Raw genomic sequence first — 21,127 nt, 5'->3', positions numbered from 1 at the left:
CTGAAAGCACATAAAAATGAAGTTAAGTCTTCTTTCCCAAAGTGACTTATGCCATCCCTACAGCGAGCAACTCGGAGCTTGCCTGCATCTTGTAAAAGCTAGCAGATAATGAGAACGTAACACACAAAGTACTCATCTGAAATTCTTTTCTCAGTGTACTGCCCAGAAGTAAGATTCTGACTTTGCTTTTTTCATGGAGCAGTCTTAGTCGAAGGCCTTTCTTATCAGTACACACTGTTAACAGTCTTACCACATATTTTTCAGCCTTTTCACTATTACAAAAAATGTTGCAAATAACATTCTGGACTCAGCACATTATACAGATATCTATTACAGATTTTCAGTGTGTACTGCTATCAAAGGTACAGACCTTGAACTAAGAACACACATCTAACTTCTCTTTAGCTCAATTTTTTAGTTGATATGAGGAAACTTCATCTTCTCCATCAACTGAAACTTACTGGACTCAATGTTTTCAACTAATGCACCGACAGGGGCAGTACAGATTTCCTACTCAAATCTTTCTGGTTAGTGCATTTTCCAAAATACCTTAGTTTCAAGGTATGGTTACTTTTCAAATAAATATGTTAACAACTGTCTGCATTTCTATAAACTTTTTGTATTAAAAAGTTAAGAGAAAAGTATGAACTCATATGTATTTATCACTCAGCTTCAAACAACTAATGGCTAATTCTGTTCACTCTATGTTCTCGGCACCTACTTCTTCAATCTATCAGAGGAAACAGTCTCATTATACATTTTTTTGGAACTAACATATTGATGGACATAAGTGGTTTAAATAAATTAATATTTTTGGTATATTCATAGTATGAATGTTGATGTAAACTTAAAAATACAAACTGTAAAACATGCAATTTCAAATCAATTGAATTTGTGCGTTTTTTTTTTTCTCTTATAGCTATTTTTTGAGAAAGGGTCTTACAGACCAGGTTGGCCTTGATATTGCTATGTAGCTACTGTCTGAAAACTTGTTTCTGAAAAGTAAATAAAATCTGGTCTTGGCCACATAAGGAACTTAACGTTAAATAACAAATGTTAAGGAATGGTGGGCGTGGTACACACACGCACATACAGACATACAAAATCGAGTTTCGACACTGTATATGTATGTATCTGTACTGGTCAGTTGATTTTATTCTGTTCTAGGAGTCTTCCTATGTTGCATAGGCTGGCCTCAAGCTCCTGAGCTTAAGCAAACCATCATGTTTAGCTTCCCAGGCAGCTGAGTACAAGAAACATAACAGACCCAATCCAGAAGCTTAAGTCACCAAACGCTGCCTATGAAGTCTCATAATATAATTTTTGTATGGTATAACTATGACAGGCATATACTAGCCCTACAGGTTTTAGATTAAGTGTTTCCTGCTAAAGGCAATTCCATGTACTTCCCTAAGTATTTTCCAGGTTTGCATAAAATGAAAGGTTATCATGCTACATGCTGGGAAATAGTAAAGACCGCCAGAAATATTGCAATGTTGGAAACAGGACTAACCTGTCAAATGTGAGAAAACTTGGAAAACTACAACAGATACAAAGCCAACATGCAAAATTAGAGAACACAATGTTGTATGTGTTTTAACACAATCAACCTGGCCTGTGAACAATCTTAAAAGAGGAATGAGTGGAATGTGGTATTAAATCAGTAATTTAATTAACCTTCCTTGAAAAGCTAGTTCAAAGTAAGGATGATTTGCGGGAGAATTTTCAAAGGAGAGCCCAACATCTGTAAATTCTGCAGTGTGATCAATACCATCCAGAGCTAGTATCAATCACCCTGTCTAATGACCTATGTAATAAAGTTGTGCTGTATTAAAGCCTAATGCTATGATAATAGTCAACCACATCAACTAACTCTCCCAAATGCCTGCCTTTAATCCCTGCACTTGGGAGGCAGAGGCAGGCGGATCTCTGTGAGTTTGAAGCCAGCCTGGTCTACAGAGAGTGTTCCAGTACAGCTAGGGCTACACAGAGAAACTCTGTCTCAAAAACCAAACCAAACAAAACCCCAAAACTCCCCCACATGCTCTTCTACTGTGCCCTAACAAACTTTTTCTTTAAAAAACAAAACATAAATACAATGACAATAACAAAAACAAATACCGTATACAGGCTTCCCATGAAGGATTTTTTTCAGGGAAACAAAGATAACTAAAGCAACTTTAGAACCTCAGCAACTTTAAAAGTAAGATTTCCTAACAGGTATTAGGGCTTACACTGCTTATTAATCTGTTACAAGTTACCTTTCAGAATTTTTTTCATATCTACTTTACATTATTGTTTTGAGTATTTGTCTGAATATGGTTATGCACCATGGGCATGCCTAGTGTCTTTGGGGATCAGGAAGAGAGTAGCGGATGCCCTGGAACTGAGTTATGGATCATTGTGAACCACTATGATGTGGGTGCTGGGAACTGAGTCTGGTTCCTCTGCAAGAGCAGTAAGTGTTCCTAACTATTGTGCCATTTCTCTAGACCACCCATGTCCCTTTACATTTTATTTTACATGTACGAGTGTTTTGCCAGCATGTGTGTATATGTATCATTTGTGTGCCTGGGGCCCACAGAGGTCAGGCCACATCCCTTGGAACTAGAGTAAGGGATGACTGTGAGTCACCTTATGGGTGCTCGGAACAGAACTGGTGTCCTCTGTAAGAGTAGCAAGTGCTTTTTTAACCACTGCACTGTTCCTGCCCCTACTTCCAAGGTTTAATCACCCTTGAATATATTTTCAGAAAAATGAGTTTAGAAAGAAAAGTGTGTATGTGGGGAGGAGGAGACACACAACAACAATTAGTTCAAGCATTTAAAAGTAGTTTTCAACCCATGGTCCTTTGAGTACCTACACAAGAATGATTCATAAAAGCTAAATATCCTTGGACTCAACCTTGGGCTGAATCATAATCCAAAAGCGTGCGCGCACACACACACACACACACACACACACACACACACACAAAAGTAAGTTGAATGATTCTTATCCATGTCAAAAAGAGAAATGCTGCTAATGTTGCTACATTCTTAACATACTGCGTTTTATCCCAACCCTAGACTAAGATTGAAAAATATTTGCAGTATTCCAAATTTTTATGTCTATAGAAAGAGAATTCTTTTCATGGTAGAGTACTTATTGGGCTCAAATTACTTCTTTTCTAGAGAAAAAAAAAATCAACCTACTATCAAAATATTGAAGCAGTTCTGTGATACTTTAAATGTTTTGTTGAAATATTAATTTAACAGATCTACTAGTAATAAACAAAATTACCTAGTAAATAATGCAAAATGATGAAATCATTCTCACATAAAAGGGGTACATGTGGTGGTTTGAAAGAAATGGTCCCCACAGGCTCATAGGGAGTGGCACTATTGGGAGGTGTCCTGGTTGGGGTAGGTGTGACACTGGGGATGGGTTTTGAGGTCTTAGATGCTCGAGCCAGAAGCCAGTCCCAGTGCCTCATTCTCTTCCTCCTGCCTGCTGATCCAGATGTAGAACTCTCAGCTACCTCTCCACACCATGTCTACCTGCATGCTGCCATGCTTCCCACCGTGATAATGGACTAAACCTCTGAACAGTAAGCCAAGCCCAATTAAATGTTTTTCTATAGAAGGGTTGCCATGGTAGTGGTGTCTCTTCACAGCAATAGAAAATCTAACTAAAACAGGACACTTTAACTTAGTTGAAAATTTCAACAAGTTTATTCAAAATTTATCCTGCTTCTTCATGTCTTCATTTCAAACTTTTATATCAATTATAAAAAGGGTAAGGATATAATTCCCTAGACATTTCCTTGTCAAGGAAAAGTTTACTCAGAGGCCTGTCAGTTCAAAGCATTCTGCAGAACTTGCTGTGCATTTATTCTCCAACAGATGAGAATTTGTAGCATGAATCTTAAAAGGTCTTATTAAATAAAAACAAACCTGGAGCCAGGTATTGGGGTGAACGCTGAAAGATCAGATAAGCAGAACAAGCCACAGCTAACCTCTCTCTCAGCCGATCCTATTTCCTCAAACTGGAAACCTCTGAGTCCTCATCTGAATGGATCTCAGCTGAACTGTTGCTCAAAAGCCTAAAAGCTTAAAAAAAGGCTCTAATTCCTGGTCCTTACACCTTATATACCTTTCTGCTTCCTGCCATCACTTCCTGGGATTAAAGGGATGTGTCACCATGCCTGGCTGTTTCCAGTGTGGCTTTGAACTCACAGAGATCCAGCGGATCTCTGCCTCTGGAATGCTAGGATTAAAGGCGTGTGCTACCAAAACTTATCTTTAATATAATATAGTGGTGGTTCTGTTCTCTGACCCTCAACCACAAGAATTTAAGCTGTGTGTGTGTGTGTGTGTGTGTGTGTGTATACACAGACAAGCATTACCACAATCACCTAAATTCTATCAAGAACTCTCTGAAACGGCTATTTACTTAGTTTGGTGGTGCTAGAGATCAGAATATTTGCATGCTAAGCAAAATGCTACTACTGAAACATTGTTTAAAGAATGTTTTTCTGTTGGAAAAAAACTACTGTCCACAAGCTATAATAGATATACTTTCTTTTCTTTTCTCCCCCCCCCCACCCCCCCCGCCCCGAGACAGGGTTTCTCTGTGTAGCTTTGCGCCTTTTCCTGGAACTCGCTTGGTAGTCCAGGCTGGCCTCGAACTCACAGAGATCTGCCTGGCTCTGCCTCTCAAGTGCTGGGATTAAAGGCGTGCGCCACCACCGCCCGGCTAGAAATACTTTCTATAAGCCAAACTATGCTTACTTTAAAATTAATTCCCATGAATCTGATTGAATAAATGTATTGACACTGACTGTATTTACTCTTTTTGATCAGAGAGGTTCCTAGAGGTTTCTATCTTGGCATTGATGTTTCTGCTATAAAAAGTTGTTTTCCGCAGTCCTGAATTTTAAAAATAAAATGCATCAAATAGGTAAAGTTCTAAACTCAAAGTCATCTGTGAGAGAGACAGATACCATCAATAACGGTCTTCATTAGAAAGCAATAAACTACATAATGTATGACATTTTGGACTCTAGAAACTCACCTGGACATTAATGGCAAATAATTACTTTAAACAATTTATCTCAAGAGAAACTGTTTTGTATAAAAACATGTGAACATTAAATTCTTCTGAAGTCTGTTGCATATACTATTTATGTTGGCAACATTTGTGAGCAAGTTAAGTTCTAAATTCCTGAAGGAGTATAGGAAGCCTTTTCCAAAACATAATTAGAAATGACTTAAGTATTTGCTGGACCCAAGTAATGCAGTTATGTTGAATTCTGTAAACATACATTAGTGACCCATTATAAAATTATGGAAAATAGCTAAATATCTATCTAAAAAGGAAGTCTAATAACATTTACCACAACCATATATATGAAAAATGCTAATGAATCAACTACACATGGTATATATAAAATATTCTGTCCCAAAACCTGTATAACTTAAATATAATTTAGAAAAGCAAAAGTGATTGGATGAAAAAAAAAAAAATCAGTTCATACCTAACAGCCCAGTATCTACATCATCTTCATTTTTCAAGTTTTCTGTATGCAATTCTGTAAACACAAAGAGAGGTTTAGGTAGAAAAGTAGTATTTCTTCACAGCATGAATATCCAAACTGTTCAACTGCCAAAAGTACCCTGGAGTCAGAGCTGGGTTCAACTTCTGATTTACGACCTATGTTACCTTCGGCACGCAAATACTTTTACAAGAGTCATAAATATGAGAATAGTGTTTATCCCCTGGGTTGTGCTGAACAAAGTTTGTACAAAAGAAATTTAAGAGCATCGTTTTGATTTCAGTTCCTTGCTCCAGTGTCCAAAACACCAATGTCCTCTGTGATGAACTTCTACTTATGGGCATACAACTTTATATAACAAAAGAAAAATAAACTGTGTGCACGACAAAACTATCAGGATTGAAGTTAAAAAAAAAATGGTCAAGAGTGTGACAGATTTGAAGCAATGGCAGTCAAACTTTTAAGGCCACAGTTAACAGCCAATAGTATATTGTGAAGAAGTAATCTATCTTCCCAACCAAAATCAAACAATGGTAACCTGTTCAAGGGCTAACTGCTTCTGATTTAGTTTTCATTAGTAAAGGTAATAGTGGAGTGACAAAGTGTTGAATCCTTTTAATACACGATACTCGGTTTTGAGGTTTCTATTTCTCAATAAATTGGCAAGTCAACACCATGTCTGTCCACTATAATGAACACTAAACCATGTAACAAATCCGAATGGAGAAGAGCTGAAGAATGTCTTTAGGGCATTCCTCTTTGGCCAGTACATCAATTTCTGACCCAGCAGAAGAACAGACTCTGTCCGGCAGTAACTCTACCTCATTACAAACACAGAACAGAAAAGCTGTTTTGCCAATAAAAAGTAGAAAGTTGGGATGCGGGAAAGAAATCTTTGTCCTCCAATTTCTCTCTGTTCATTTGTGAACCAGCCTTAGCAGATCTACACAGCCCATTGTCACATGAACTTTTTCATGAACCTTTGAAAAGTAGGGACTCTGTGATAAAACAGCCGTGCTAACGTCTCAACTCAAGTGTTCCATGCCTTTACATTCCTTCAGAGTGTGCATTTAGTCAGATCCTTTCTAAACGGTTCTCATTATGGGGCAGGGCCCTCCATCTGGGGAGAGAAGACAAAAGGGGGACGACTAAGGAAAGGTACAGTTTCGAGGGAAAGCTTCGGGGCGGCAACCGTGAATGGGGGCGAGTGGTGCACGGGCTCGGCTTTCCTCCGGACAGACTTACAAGGGCCTGGGGCTTCGGTCAGTACCTTTAACGATCAGGTAGGCGATGGCGAGGAGGAAAGCAAGGAGGCCGGCGAAGAGCAGCGAACACAGGATGGAGAGGACCTGGACGGGCCAGCGCCGAGCCTGGGCTCTGGCGGCCGCAGTGGCCGGGAAGATGCCGTTGCGCTTATCGGGCAGGACGGGCGACCCGTCCCCGACGGGCGGGAGAAGCGGGGCCCTCCGGGGCTCCGACGACGCCCCGGCTGAGAACTCTGCCCGCAGGTCGCGGGCCACCTGGTCGCAGCCCTCGTCCTCGTCGACCTCGCCCTCCCCCCAGCCGTCCCCCTGAGTGAAGTCGGAATACCCAGGCCGAGCCCCGGAGCCCGGGGTGACCCGGCGGCGCCGTCGCGCGGCCGCGGACCGGGCACTCGCTACAAACGACATGGCGGGAAAAGACGGGGGAGACCCGCGGAGGTCGAGCGTCCGCCGCCGCCACGCCCCCCCCTCCGCGCCCCGGCAACAGCCAATCAGCGACGGCTGCCGGCGGGCCCAACAGCCAATCAGCGGCGGCTGCCGGCGGGCCCAACCAACGCGCGCGGAGCCGTGGGGGGGGGGCGCGAGTGGAGACCAACCGACCACTGCGGGCGCCTCGTCCGGACGCGCCGTGGGGGCGCGCGCCCGGGGCCCCTGAACACACGCGCGCGCGCACACGCACACACACGGACACACGCACTCACACTCAGCGGGGCTCACTCGGCCCTCCCAGGTCCGGTGGGCCGTCCCCGCCCCCCCCCGTCCCGCCCATAGCAGCAGCTCCCCCGCTCCGCTCCGGCCGCTTCCTAACGGCCAATCGCTGTCTCCCTCCGGCGTGTGATCTCCGCCTCTACCGCTCCCCGCCTCCCTGCCTCCCCGCCCGCCCGCCGGCCCGGGCGCGCGCGCGCTCGCTCAGCGTCGGGCGCGCGCACAGCCCGACCCTCCTCCCCACCCCCACCCCCTTCACACACACCCCACACGCCCCCCCACTCCCAATTCCTCCATTCCTCCCCGCGCGCGCGCGCGCGCGCACTGGGCCGATAAAACGCTGGGGGGGGAAACCGCTTACCCCGCCCCCACCCCACCCTGGGTGGCCTCAGGTTTGTGGGGTGAATGTAACTAGGGCGGGAGGGGTGGCGGCGGAGGTGGCCGGACGCCACTGCCCCACCCCCCAGCGGGGTGAGGTGGTTCCAGGCCGGGAAGCGGGGGCCCCGGCCGTGTAGGGGAAGTTGGTGGAGTTGTCCCGGCTGAGCACTCGACGCAGAAACTTCCTCCGTCCTCCCCCTCCCTCCCCCCCCCCTCCATGCAGGCGACGCCGAGCGAGGCGGAGGCCGGGGGCCAATCGCCGCAGAGCTGCGTGTCGGTCGCGCGCTCTGATTGGACAGCGGGGAAGCCCGTCAGTTTATTGGCCCCGCTGATCCCGCCCCGGAGCTCAGGGCAGCCTTTACCCTTTGGCCCCAGCGGGCGCCAGCCACTCAGATCGCTTCTTGTTGGTATGTGTAGCGGCAGTGGCCGCCGACGGAGCAGTCTGAGCCCGACGATGAGGCCGGGGACTGGAGCCGAGCGTGGAGGCCTCATGGTGAGTGAAATGGAGAGCCAACCTCCCTCGCGGGGTCCCGGGGACGGGGAGCGGAGATTGTCCGGCTCAAACCTGTGCTCCAGTTCTTGGGTCTCTGCTGACGGCTTCCTGAGGAGACGGCCCTCGGTAAGGGATCGGCTGGGTAGGGGAAAGCGGCACAATGAAAAACCGAGTCAGAGAAACAGGAAGCTTTCTCCAAACGGAGAAGAGTGTACCAGGAAGAGCTCCAGATGGTGGGCTCCGTCCCAAGGGAGAGAGGAATGGAGGGCGGGAATGCACAAAGACGGATGTGGGACCTTGGACGTTCCAGTGGTCTGGGCCTAGACAGGCACCGTAGGAAGGTGCTGGGACCCGGGCGGGCTGTGCTGCTGAGAGCCCCAGGCCTGTGTGATAGCGGGGAGCCTTAAGTCTGTAGGACTTCAGAGAGAAGCTGCCATAGTTGGTTTGCTCCGGGAGCCGTGGTGGGGGTTTGCAGGGGTGGGGGGTTCTGTCGGGAGAATTGGCAGCGGATACTTAGTTTCAGGCCAGGAACAATGGACATGTATGTATGTATGTGTGTATGAATGAATATGTATGTGTATGTAATATATTAAGTTCGCTAAACGGGTTATTTGCATTTCGTTTCTGGGACAGAATGACAGTCTTTGTTTGATATTTTACCTATATTAAAATATTTGACTTAGGAACTAGTGTATTTATTTCTAAATGAAGTACTCTTCTGTACCCACATTCTGTTTTATGACAAAACCTCATCCAAATGAATGTAATTTTAGCTAATAGAAGCTGGTTATATGTATAAAGGGGACAAAGTTGTGTTCACCGTAACAATTTTTAAGTTGGAATTCAATACATAGCCACCAAGTCTAGGCAGTCATTTAGCAGTTGATTAAATCATTGGGTGGGGAGGGGGCTGTAATCTGATAATGGATTTAACTTTTCCCTGTTTTGTTAATTTTCAGGCTCCTTAAAACAACCACTATAGTGTATTTTAAGATTAATATTAGTGCCTGGCGGTGGCGCAAGCCTTTAATTCCAGCACCCGGGAGGCAGAGCCAGGCAGATCTCTGTGAGTTCGAGGCCAGCCTGGTCTACAGAGCGAGAACCAGGACAGGCACGAAAACTGCACAGAGAAACCCTGTCTTGAAAACTCAAAAAAGAAAAAAAAAAGATTAATATTAGTATATGCTAATCTAATAATATAATCACAGTTTGACTTAATATTGTGCCTTACAGGTCAATTGATTTTTTTTTAAGTCACATTTTTGAGAAACATTTACTGTGTCTTGCTCACTTTACATTTTTCATTACTTTTCAGATGGGGCATCCTGGCATGCATTACGCACCAATGGGAATGCACCCTATGGGCCAGAGAGCAAACATGCCTCCTGTACCTCATGGAATGATGCCGCAGATGATGCCCCCTATGGGAGGGCCTCCAATGGGACAAGTAAGAATATGCTTTTTACTTTGTTTTGTTTATTTTTGCTTTACTGTGTCAAAACTTTAAAATGTAGGTCAGTGCTGTACTTTCGGCTGTTTAACGATTAGTTTATATCCACATATTTTTAAACAAGACAAATATTGATCATGACTGTAACCAAATTTTGAATGTAGTAAAAAAAAATTTACTGACTTCCTCAACAAAATTAAGATTTAAGAATCTTTAAGCTGGACGTGGCAGCACACGCCTTTGATCCCAGCACTGGGGAGGCAGAGGCAGGTGATCTCTGTGTTGAAGGCCAGCCTGGTCTACAGAGTGAGTTCCAGGACAGCCAAGGTGACACAGAGAAACCCTGTCTTGAAAAACAAAAACAAAATCTTTAAAGTGACATTATACATCTAGGCTCTTTGACTTAATGACTTTTTCCAGGCATGTTGATACTTAATGGTCTAGGAGTAAATATATATATAAAATAATTTTGGTGAACTGTATAAATGCGTAGCATCAGAAAAATAGCAATTACTTGGGATTTTCATTTAGAATGGATTTTATTCTTGGAATATCTTCTTGTTGGGTGTGAAGGGATTCTCTGCTCTACTACTAATTCTTCCCTGTACAGTGACAAATAGATAGCTCATTTTCTACTTAATTTTTAAAACGATTATTGCTTCAGCACTCCTACTTGAGTTGCCCCTTGCATCCCTAGCACAAATTGTAAGTGGACATTTTGTGGGAGTGATTTGGATCAAAAGATTTTAGCTGACTCAGTGACACTGGTAGACAGAATTTCTCTTTCCATGTTAGAAGTGTTCCAGAAAGGCCAGAGCTTCAGTTTCATGAACAGTTGTGTCCTATGGAAGGTTCTATAATACACAGATCCTTGGGCAGGCTGGGTTATTCATTTGAATGTCTTGATAAGTCGGGAAAATTTTCAGTTAGCAAAATATTTTGGAAAGCCAGTTGTATATTTTCTTTTGCTAATGAGTGCTGTTGACTTTGATAATAATGGTTTAAGCAATGAAGACTAAAGTTATTGGTGAAATTGCAGTGGAAACAGGAACCTGTTGTGTTTCTCTTTTTATTTTACCTTAAAAGTAGAGTGGCTCAATGTCAAGTGGTTTTCTTTTATATTTGGAATATAGCCCTTAATTTTGTAAAAACTTTTTATTCAAAGGCACCAGACTGAAAAGATTCTGCCTGCAGGAGTTCCTTATATAAAAGATTCTTTTGCTCTGTTACTCTAGAATAACAGTACTTTAAGCTCCCTAGGAGATGCAGAGACAACTCTGATCCTTCTTCTGTACCTTTCCATCTCTAAGCAGCACAGAGCCCTTCTTGTTTTCTTGGTAGAGCTGCTCTTAACTAGATAATGAGCTTTTAAAAAATATTTATTCTTTAAATGCTCTGGTTCTTATTTAAAATTAGTTTCTTTCCACAGAAAGATAAAATAAAACAATTTGCTACTGCCAGATGCTTCTCTCTTTTCTGGGGCCTTCTGTTTCCATTGGGCCAATCAAGGTAAGTTTTGCAAGGGGTTGACCTGCTTACCCTTGCTGTAATGGTGCTGTTGCACTAGCAAACCTGAGATGCCAGCTAGTCATTTTCAGTACAATGCAGATTTTATTTTTGAAGTAATTGGCATAAGCTGGTCACAGTTTGCTTTATGGCCCCTTCTCTTTAGCTGTGCCAGTGACTGCCTTCCTAGTAAGTTTACTTGCTACTCAGTATACTTCAGATATTCTGAATTTTGCTTCATGGTTTTCTACTACTTTTTTTCTAGTCCAATGTTTATGCGTCATAAAGTACACCTGACTATTTAAATGTTTAGAATTCTTTCTCCCTCAGCTGGTCCCGGTGAGGATAATGAATGAATAGGGTACTAGCCCTGAAAGTCTCAAGAGAATAGGCATTGTTTTCTCAAAATTAGACCATTTTATAGTACCCCCGTTTTTACCTAACAAATACGGGTCCTTACTTTTAGTCAAGTTAGTTAACCTTTTTTCAGCATTATGAAGCTGGGAAAGCATGATATACTGAATCCTCAAGGATTCTAGGACTCTTTCTTAAAGCTCTGTGAACTTTCTCTTAAAGATGAACTGATCATTTTCCTACATCATTTCTTCTGTTTATATATGCTCAAAATTATTAATGAATAATAATTATAATGAAGATAATTGAGAAGTAGGGTGCCTGTATCATTGATGGCGGTGAATATATGGTTTTGCCATCCATCTTTTTAAAAGTTTACTAAAAACTTTATAGAGTTTGGGACTGAAGGCTATATAATCTTCAAAAATAGTTGACTCTTTATAACTTCAGGGTTCCTCATCCACTGTTTCAACTAACTATAGCGCATGAAAAATAAATTACGTTTTTCCAGAACACAGACTTTGCCTTGTCGTATTCCCACATGAAACAACTATGTAGTTACCTATGTATAGAGCATGTATATCGTATTAGGTGTTATAAGTAATCTAGAGATGATTTAAATTATACAAGATGTCCATAGGTTAAGTGCATATATTACGGCATTTTTTTATGAAAGAGACTTGCCATCTGGATTTTGATATGTACCAAGGTCCTGAACAGGTCAGTCTTCTGTCAGTTATCTGCTGTATTGAGCACGTCTAAGTTGTCTTGCTTAGACCAGCTGAAGACTAAAATAAGCAGCAGTCTGTGTTTACTGAATGATTGTGGTCTTTGAAATGTTACTGAATATGACAAGAAATTGTAAAGTTTGTTTCTAAAACAATATGCAGACTAGACAATAGTGATCTAAGGTAAAACAGGGTTTGCAAAATTGAAATGCATCTAGTCACTTCAAGAAGTGATATATTCAGTGCTTTCTCCTCTTCATTTATAAGATAAGCTAGAATGCTATTTTCTCCAATTCAGGCTGAGTCTATTAGTAAATACCTAGAAATAGCAAATATAACTTAATCATAATTATCTTTCAAATTCATCTCAGTTACCTATCACGTAGATGAAATTACCTCCTGATGCACCAACTTTTTGGGAAAGGCATACTTGTCAGTTAATTACAGAATTAGAAAATTGCACTGCTGGAAGGGACCTTACTAATAAATGAACTTAAATAGTATGTAAGATTTTGGAGGGGTCTCTTTCTCTCTCTCTTTTTTTTTTTTTAAGTATTTACTGAAATTTTTTTCTGCTTAGGAATAATACTAAATACTTTGCAGCAGAAATTTCTGTCAAAATATGATCATGTATAAGGCTGTCTTCCTCCATACCCATTCAGAATAAAACATGTTTTCTCTTTAAAGTGTTTTCTTGTTTTATTTCTTTTTTTCTTTTGTATGTGCTTTTTAATCACCAAGAACATTAAATTCTGCTCTCTTTATCAGCTGAGTTTTGCCTTTGCCCAACAGAGTCCTATTAGCTGGTTTACTCTTCCTTGAGTGTTTATTTTCCTCCTCTTTAATGAAAAGAATGAAATTAAGTCTTGAGCTCCCTTCCAGATTTAACAGCTTGTGGTATCAACTTTCTTGGATTAATACGGAAATAAAATTTCTAATTAATTATTCAGGTTTGGGGGTGAATTTTTAATAGATATCCATGAGTAATTATATTTTACAAATGAATTTTATTTTCTCAAAATCAAAGACAAACTCACAGATCTGTAACAGCCCAGGTTGTCCCATTCCCATCCCTAGGATACTCAACTTTTTTGAGCTGGTTTTCTTACTTCAAGGCTGCTATTTCCTATAAAAAAAATATAAAAAATAAAATGTATTTCTTTGCTCAATAATCTCTAGTGTTTCTCTGTATCTGTGGCCTAGTATTTAAATTCCACAGCAATACATGCCAAAGCAATGAGTGGTGCATGTTTTCATACTAATCTTTTCATGGTGCCTTAAATGGTTATATGAGCTCTTTACTTTAAGCTTATGCTGCTGTCTTTGCCCTCTTGCTTTCAAGATCACTGTTACCATGACATTTTTGCTTGCCTAAATTATTTCCTCAGAAATAATTTTGAACAATGTTTACTTCCTCTCTAAGTTATTTAACACCTATTTGATATGCTTGGAATTTTTACTCTTTTATTTTGGTACTTTGTGACATTTTCCTCCTTTATTTTTTCATTAATGTTTTCTGATTTGCTATTTTCCTAACAAGTAATAGATTTTAAGCTCTTACAGAACAAGAACCAAGTTGTTCTTGTTAATAATTCTGTAGGTGCTGAGCACAGTTCTTGGTGCGTTGTGGGTGCTCAGTAATACTTGTTGAATGAATGAAACAAATAGATACTATTTCCTACAATGTAAGCTAGAAAGTAACTGATCACGTGTGCCTAGAGGTTACTTGTGACTTTACATTGTCTCTGTGTTTAGTATCTGAATCATTATTGGCCTTTTCACTTAGCAAAAACAGATAAAATGAAGTAATTAAGGGATTTCTTTTTCTGTCCTTTTTTTTTTTTTAAGTAAAGACATCTAAATACTTCACTTAATGATAGGCACATGTATGTGTCATGTCATTGAGAATGAAATCTTGCCATATACGTCTTTATAACATAAAAGGTAAATTTGTAAAAGAGGTTTCTCGAGATAGCCAGTGCATTAGTTTACCTTACTGGTGAAATACTTTGTTGTTTTTATTTTTAATATTAGCCAGTCGTAAAAAGGCACATAATAAATTCTCAAATCTAGGTAATTTTGTGCATTTACATTTCTCAAGCAAATACTTTTCTTTATAAAGAATATTAGCCTAGAACAAATGTTGTCTTTACTTCTATACTGTGGTTAGAGTTTGACAGTTTATACTAAGACTACAGATGTGCTTATTTCAGTTATATTTAGATGATAACTTATTTAAATATGAACTCGTTCAAAACTTGAGATGCAGTAATGTTTTGAAGTGTTTAATGTTTGGAGTGATCTGAGAAGACTGTCTCAGTTTGAAAGGATGGATCGCTCTCTCTTTGAGATGTACAAAAGGCTGTTATTGGGAAGTCTTGGAGGAACCTTTTAAAGCAGATGCAAGCTGTCTTGTCTATCTTCCCTACCACCTTTCCCTAGGAGCATCTTATTCATGAGAAATACTACTAACACTTAGTAAACATTCTAAAACAGGTGTACTAGAAGATCCCTCCCTACCCCATTTTCTTAGTGTTTACCTAGGGAAATGGGCCTGTCTTGAAAGGTCTATAAGTAAGAATGGATAGATATGTCCTCTTGTTGATGTTCATAGTTTCTCGTTTGGTTATCTTATACCTTCACATTTCTTTTTTGTCAGACATTTACATCTCTGATGAATGTTCTTATATAAATGTGCGATGTGTAGCTTGCTCTTAAAAGCCTCCCATGATATGTGGAGTGGCTGGCAATAAGGAGAGTGTGGGAATGTTCCTGGGTACTTGGAAATGTTATACATATGAGTCTTTGATTTTTTTTTTTCCTTTTTGTAGTCAACTTAGCATCTGTTGCTTTCCATTTATTTTAAGCAATGGTTAATTCTAACTAGCAGTTACTAAAGTTGTGGTCATTTGCTTTGGTGGGCTTAAGTCCATTGTTTCTTGGTGTGCTCAAGTGGAAATTGACTTCTCTAAGTGGGTTTGGTGCTCTTAGGGATATATATTAAAGGACTATAATGCCAGAAATTGAGAACTGTTTTGGGTTGAAATACAGTTTGTTGTATCTAAGGATCTAATTTTTCATTTAATCAAAAATTTGAATGGTTTATCTTAAACTTTTGATTTTTTTTTTTTCCCAAATGTAGTCGAGAAAAGTTGCTGCCTCTGTGAAGGAGACTTCATTGATTTCTATGTGCTGTATAATTATGTTTCAGTAAACTTATGGCCACATGTATGATAGTAGTCTCATAGATTAGAGTGGACCTGAAAATATTTATGATCTGCTATATTTCTTTAACTATACATTTTCTATATTTATATATACAAATACTTTGAATTACAGTTTCCTATAGTATTCAAGTACATTTAATGGCCCAGTGACATAGCTGTCATGGTCATAGCAAAAAATACTGCTCCTGTGTTTATGGTAATGTGCTATGGTACCAGTCATATTAAAGACAATCCACATAAGTCATGTATAATGCAAAATACTTGAGTTAGTGATGATACTAATAGACTATTGCTGATTTATGTACTAATAAATTTGTATTGCTGATTTGTGTACTAAAAGACTATATTGCTGATTTGTGTTTACTATGCTATTCTTTATTGATTTAGAATGTATGTCACTTACAGAAACAAATTCATTGTAATAAAATAGTGTCATGTTACGTCTTGTTTACTAGGTAGGCCTCTTGATAAGTCAGAAGGTTACATTCAGTGATTGATCTGTTTCAGCTAGGATTGTGTATGTACACCTTGCAAATAACAAAATCACATATTGTATTTATCAGTGAGTGTGTCTCTGCATGCTGTATTTAATGTTACAGATTACCCTTTCAGTACTAACAAAGTATATAGATGTAATACTGAATCTAGCTTGAAGAACATGAAAAGGGAATTATAACGGTCTTGTGTCCCAAAGGCTTTAGATGATGTTTTTAGTATAAAATTTAAAACCCTTAATTTTATAGGACTTAAGAACCACAATTTTCTGTGTTTCTTAAATTGAATTTAGAACTTTCTTTAAAAAATACTGTGGTACCCATTTTTATTCAACTACATTTCTGAATTTATTATGTTGCCTGTTGTAAATGATTATAATTCTGTCTTCATGTCTGTATAAGCTTTGAGAAATTCATGTACTTTATTGAATTTAGTCCCCCTTTCTGATAACGTGAGTTGGCTCTATTAGTCCAGGTTCTATTTGGTAACTGGATGGTCTAAAGAGTTAAATGAATTGTATACTAACATTGCAGAGCCAGCATTAAGTTTGACTCTAAATCTGGGATTGACTTATTACATGTATTATTTATTTCTATTGAAAGTAAAAAGTTTATGCTGTTCACTAGATACCTTTAATGAGGAAAACAAACAAAAAACAAAAACAGAAAACACCTGAGAAATAGACAAGGAATGGCTGAGGAAAAGCGTTCTTTCATTGTAAAAGTTTAATAAGCACAATGATAACAAAATACTGTTGGTTGGTCTTTCATGTTTTCAGGTGCTGTGCATAGATTCAGCCATTGATCATTCAAAAATATTTAGAGAAAGATTTGTGTCTGTGCTGAATGTGCTCAGGCATTTTGCAATATAAAAGCTATGTAGCATTTGATATTTATTAAGTATTGTAAGAAATCTAGATATTTAAAATTTTCCAGGATTATGCATAGATTATATTTAAATACTTTGCCATTTTATATGAGATAAGTATTTGGAGATTTTGTTATTCATTAGGTGGTATTAGAACCATGAATACTGTGAGACAACTCCAGTAGCTGTCCTCCTATCTTTGGTTGAGCACTATTTAAATTGCCTTACATTAATTTTTGCATTTGATTGCTCACAATAAGTCCTATCAGATAATATTTTTGCTGTTGATGAGAAATTGAGGTCCAGAGAAGTCAATGTCATAGCACTCCAAGATCCTAAAGTCAAGCTAGGGTAGGAATTCTGCTAGTCTACCTTAATAGCTGTGCTAGGCTGCTTCTCTCTGTAAAATTATAAAATGTAATCAGCTGAGTTAGCTTCCTCAGAGCATGAAGGGTAGCTCCTCTTATTAGGTATGTATGTTCTAAGATTTCCTGTGGATTCCTGAAACTGAACCATATACACATGGTTACTGTTTTTTCTTAAATGCCCTACTGTGTTGACATATAATACTAGAGTTTATCTGTCCTTGGAAATTTTGTGCTCTGATAACTCCTTTACATTGTTACTGCACTTACGGTTTGGGGCCATTATTAAGTAAAATGAGGGTTACTTGAAGTTTTGCACAGAATGTTGCCAAACCTAATATTTTAGACCTACATTGACCATAGGTTACTGAATATGGGATGTGAAACACAGATAAGAGGTGGAAGAGACTATTTGATTACTTTAGAATAATAATTTAGTAAACTAAACCAAGCACGGGAGTTGTCTTAATAAATGTTTTCTACACGTGAACAAATTATAAAAATACTGTTTACCTTTTATATAGATATTTAACAGAAAATGTATTGACTTTATGTTACTGTTTTATTTTTTAATTTGTTTTTGTTATTTTGAGATGGGGTCATCAGATCCCCTGTGCTTGGAGTTAACAGATGATTGTGAGGCTCCATGTAGGTGCTGGGAATTGAACCAAGGTTCTAGAAGAGTGGTCAGTGCTCTTAACTGCTGAGCCATCTCTCCAGTCCCTTGTTCAACTTGTATAGCATTCATACTGCTTTTACTGGTTTTTTTTTTATTTTATTTTTAAAGTACATAAAGTGGTAAATAAAACACTCATATCTAAGATTAGAAACTATCTGGGATGCTAAGAACAATTTAATAGGTTGTGTGGTGGGCACTTGTTTTTACTCATTGATTTATTACCCTCAATAAATCAATGTGCTGCTTCTAAATATCTATTTTCCCAGTACTAGACACTGAATACAAGGCCACCGGCATACTAGACAAGTGCTCTACTATTGAGCTTACATCTGCAGTTGTATTTTTATCTTTAGGAATGATCTTGTTGGGGAGATTGTCCATGCTGATTAGGAACTTTTGGTTTTCCTTCCTTGGCCAGTAGTGTAGTAGCTTTATTGAAAGGGTCATCCACAATACCTGGCTTGAATACATCCTGATAAATGGCTTTAAAATCTCCCCCCCTACTCCATGGCTGGAGATACGACTTAGCGGTTAAGAGCATTGGCTGTTACTCTTTGGTGTTCGCTTTTCCCCAAATACTCTGTCTCTTTTCTTAATAACTGAAGCTTGTAGTTATTATAGTACTTTATATATTGGCCAAAGTATAGTATCTTATAATACATTTCACATTAAGCTAATGTGAATGGCCACTTATGCTTAGAAGAAAATAATGTTTCATGAAATAGTTGTGGCACTGTCATAGCAACTAAGATAAGGATTTTTCTTTTTTAGTAAACCTCATTTTATTGAATTTAAGGGTTTATTAACATTGGGGGGGGCAACCCAAAATAGGAAATCTAAAAGACTTTATAGTTAGATCTGGCTAAACCCTCCATGTGTGAAACAAGAAACTTGAACCATGCCAAAGAAGACAAACATGGCTATCTCAGTTTTGGTTTGGGAAGAAAATTAAGCCACTATTGAGGATTTTTTAAAAACGCCACTTTTCTTTAAGTTTACAGCCTGGATTCACTTTCATTAACACTGTGATGTTAAAACAGCAAAAAGAATATATAATAAATATATCATTAGTCTCAAATTAGGGGTGCTGTCGAGAAACTACTATAACTGAATCAAAGCCTTAGAATTTAACTTCAGAGACAGCAAATTTAAAATGTACCTCTATGATCTGTGTTTAGAATAATAGAAACAGGAATCATTGTAACATTTCCTAAATTGATAATGGTGGCTTAGGGAAATAGATCTTTCTACCATGCTCAAAACTCTTGAGAGCTCTAAATATATCAAATTTCTATAGTAGTTTTATATAAAGTGTAGTATCTCTCATATTGATGTTCTTTAGTTTCATATTCATACCATCATTTTAGAATACTTAATTACATAAAAATTTAAAAGCTCACAGATAACTTTGTCAGGTAAAACAAGTGTAATTAGACTCTGCCTGCCAAGACTTAGGGAAAATGCTGAAGAAGACTATAGCTTTGTATTTCCTATCACATCTCATTTTCTAACTATAACTAAATTCCACACTCATGAACAATTTCAGTGTTTGAAATGTGAGAAATAGGAAGGACAGTGAAAGAGACAAATCTGTCGGGTCTGTTTTTTCTTTGTGTGATGTGGATATTTGCTGTCTCTTTGGTCTGACTGAAATTTTGCACCTCTATCACGGGAGTTTTGTGGCTGTTTTTTTTTTTTTTTTTTAAATGGGATTTTTGTCTTTAAGTTATAGTCAGTAGTTCAACTCAGTTTAGTTTACTTTCAATTTCAGTTTAGTTTCAACTTAGTTTATTCCGTCTATTGATACAGTGAATGGTCTCTTTAAGTTAATACTTATGCTACCTTTAATTTGTTTGTTTGTTTGTTTTAAATTCTACTTTTTAAAGCACTTTTTGTTCCTTAGGAGAAAGTACTTTTTTTTTTCCTGGTTTTCAAACTACCACTTCTGAAATTATCATAGGATTCTAGTTTGGAATGTAGTACCAGTTTTTTATTTGTTGTAAATATAGGATATTTAGATTTTCTCACTGTGCTTTTGAAGTGCTTTCTTTCTAATGATGAGTTAGTTGCCTGTTGAGTTTACTCTTGTTTTCCTAAGCACAAGTGTGAGACATATCTCTGAAGGGTAGATGGGTTTGAAAGCAAGCATAGTTTTTCCTTGCTTGCTGCTGCTTTTTTCCTAAGATGTATGTAGGTTTTGGAGGTGTCCGTGCTTGTTTTCAAATTCTATGCTTTTTATGAAATATTATTTGGCCATATCTTCAAAGTAATCCATCACATTCTTGTAATCATAATTTCTGTCCAATAGTTTAAATAATTTTTAGCTCTTTTTTTAAAATCAGTTAACTCCATGCAAGTCTATAGGTGTGCCAGCCTATTTCACTTTGAGTTTTAACAAGTAATAAAACTACACATAGATATTCTTGCCTAATTTTGTATTTTCATATTGACCAATGTGCTTATATTTTTCTGTTCCTATTTTTTAACTTGTTCGTTTAATTTGAAGCTTGAATAACCAGTTTCCTTGTCCAGTACCCATGGTTATTACAACTTTTCCCCCCTACAAGTTTCTTAGATCCCTTTGTTACTCTTACTATATTAAAAATTCTAATATGGGACTATATATTTTATTTTATGTAATATAGATGAATATTGGATCAGATGCTTTAGAAAATGAACCATCTGGTTTTTACGCATGCTTAATACATACTCAGATTTTAATTTGGTCATTAGTAGACTAAATTAAATTCTCACAAACTAATATGTTCAGGTATTTATGTGCTTTTCTGTACTTAACTTATGACTAAAGGGTTTTATTTATATATATTTTAAGTCAGTATTTAGATTTTTAAGTACTGTAGATCTAAGATTGTGAAAAGGACTGGATTACTATAAATTTCATTCAGTACAGATTAAGAATAAAAGGTGAAAATTCTGATACATTTTTATCTTATAGTCTTGTTGCAAAGAAAGAAGAAACAATGCTCAATTAAAAATAAAAGAAAATGAGTATTCTCAAGTTTTAAGTTAGACTAACATAGTCTGTTCTTCTAAATTTACTTAATTAAAATATTTTTACCAC

General features: G+C 38.5%; 2 protein-coding genes across 15 annotated transcripts in view; one reads left to right on the top strand and one right to left on the bottom strand.

The window, feature by feature from the left end:
- The window catches only part of Arl6ip6 (ADP ribosylation factor like GTPase 6 interacting protein 6), a 34,529-nt gene extending 27,257 nt beyond the window's left edge, over positions 1–7,272 (bottom strand). Inside the window, exons 1-2 of one of the 2 annotated variants that reach the window (XM_028875166.2) lie at positions 6,807–7,272; positions 5,519–5,572 (exon numbers count right to left, since the gene is read on the bottom strand). In XM_028875166.2, the coding sequence (XP_028730999.1) occupies positions 5,519–5,572; positions 6,807–7,206 (454 nt within the window). In that variant the 5' untranslated portion in view covers positions 7,207–7,272. The remainder of the gene's footprint in view (positions 1–5,518; positions 5,573–6,806) is intronic. The other variant, XM_028875236.2, reaches the window with a different exon arrangement.
- Positions 7,273–8,110: 838 nt separating this feature from the next.
- Positions 8,111–21,127, top strand: part of Prpf40a (pre-mRNA processing factor 40 homolog A) — a 49,508-nt gene continuing 36,491 nt past the window's right edge. For 3 of the 13 annotated variants that reach the window (XM_028876141.2, XM_028876061.2, XM_028875988.2), the window contains exons 1-2: positions 8,275–8,500; positions 9,690–9,821. In XM_028876141.2, the coding sequence (XP_028731974.1) occupies positions 8,291–8,500; positions 9,690–9,821 (342 nt within the window). In that variant the 5' untranslated portion in view covers positions 8,275–8,290. Of the gene's footprint in view, positions 8,501–9,689; positions 9,822–11,253; positions 11,334–21,127 lie in introns of those variants that run through there. The other 10 variants (XM_028876660.2, XM_028876579.2, XM_028876719.2 and 7 more) reach the window with 6 other exon arrangements.

The sequence above is a fragment of the Peromyscus leucopus genome, chromosome 4, assembly GCF_004664715.2.
Source record: "Peromyscus leucopus breed LL Stock chromosome 4, UCI_PerLeu_2.1, whole genome shotgun sequence".
In the NCBI taxonomy this organism is placed as follows: Eukaryota; Metazoa; Chordata; class Mammalia; order Rodentia; family Cricetidae; genus Peromyscus; species Peromyscus leucopus.
This window is presented reverse-complemented; position numbering and strand designations above follow the sequence as displayed.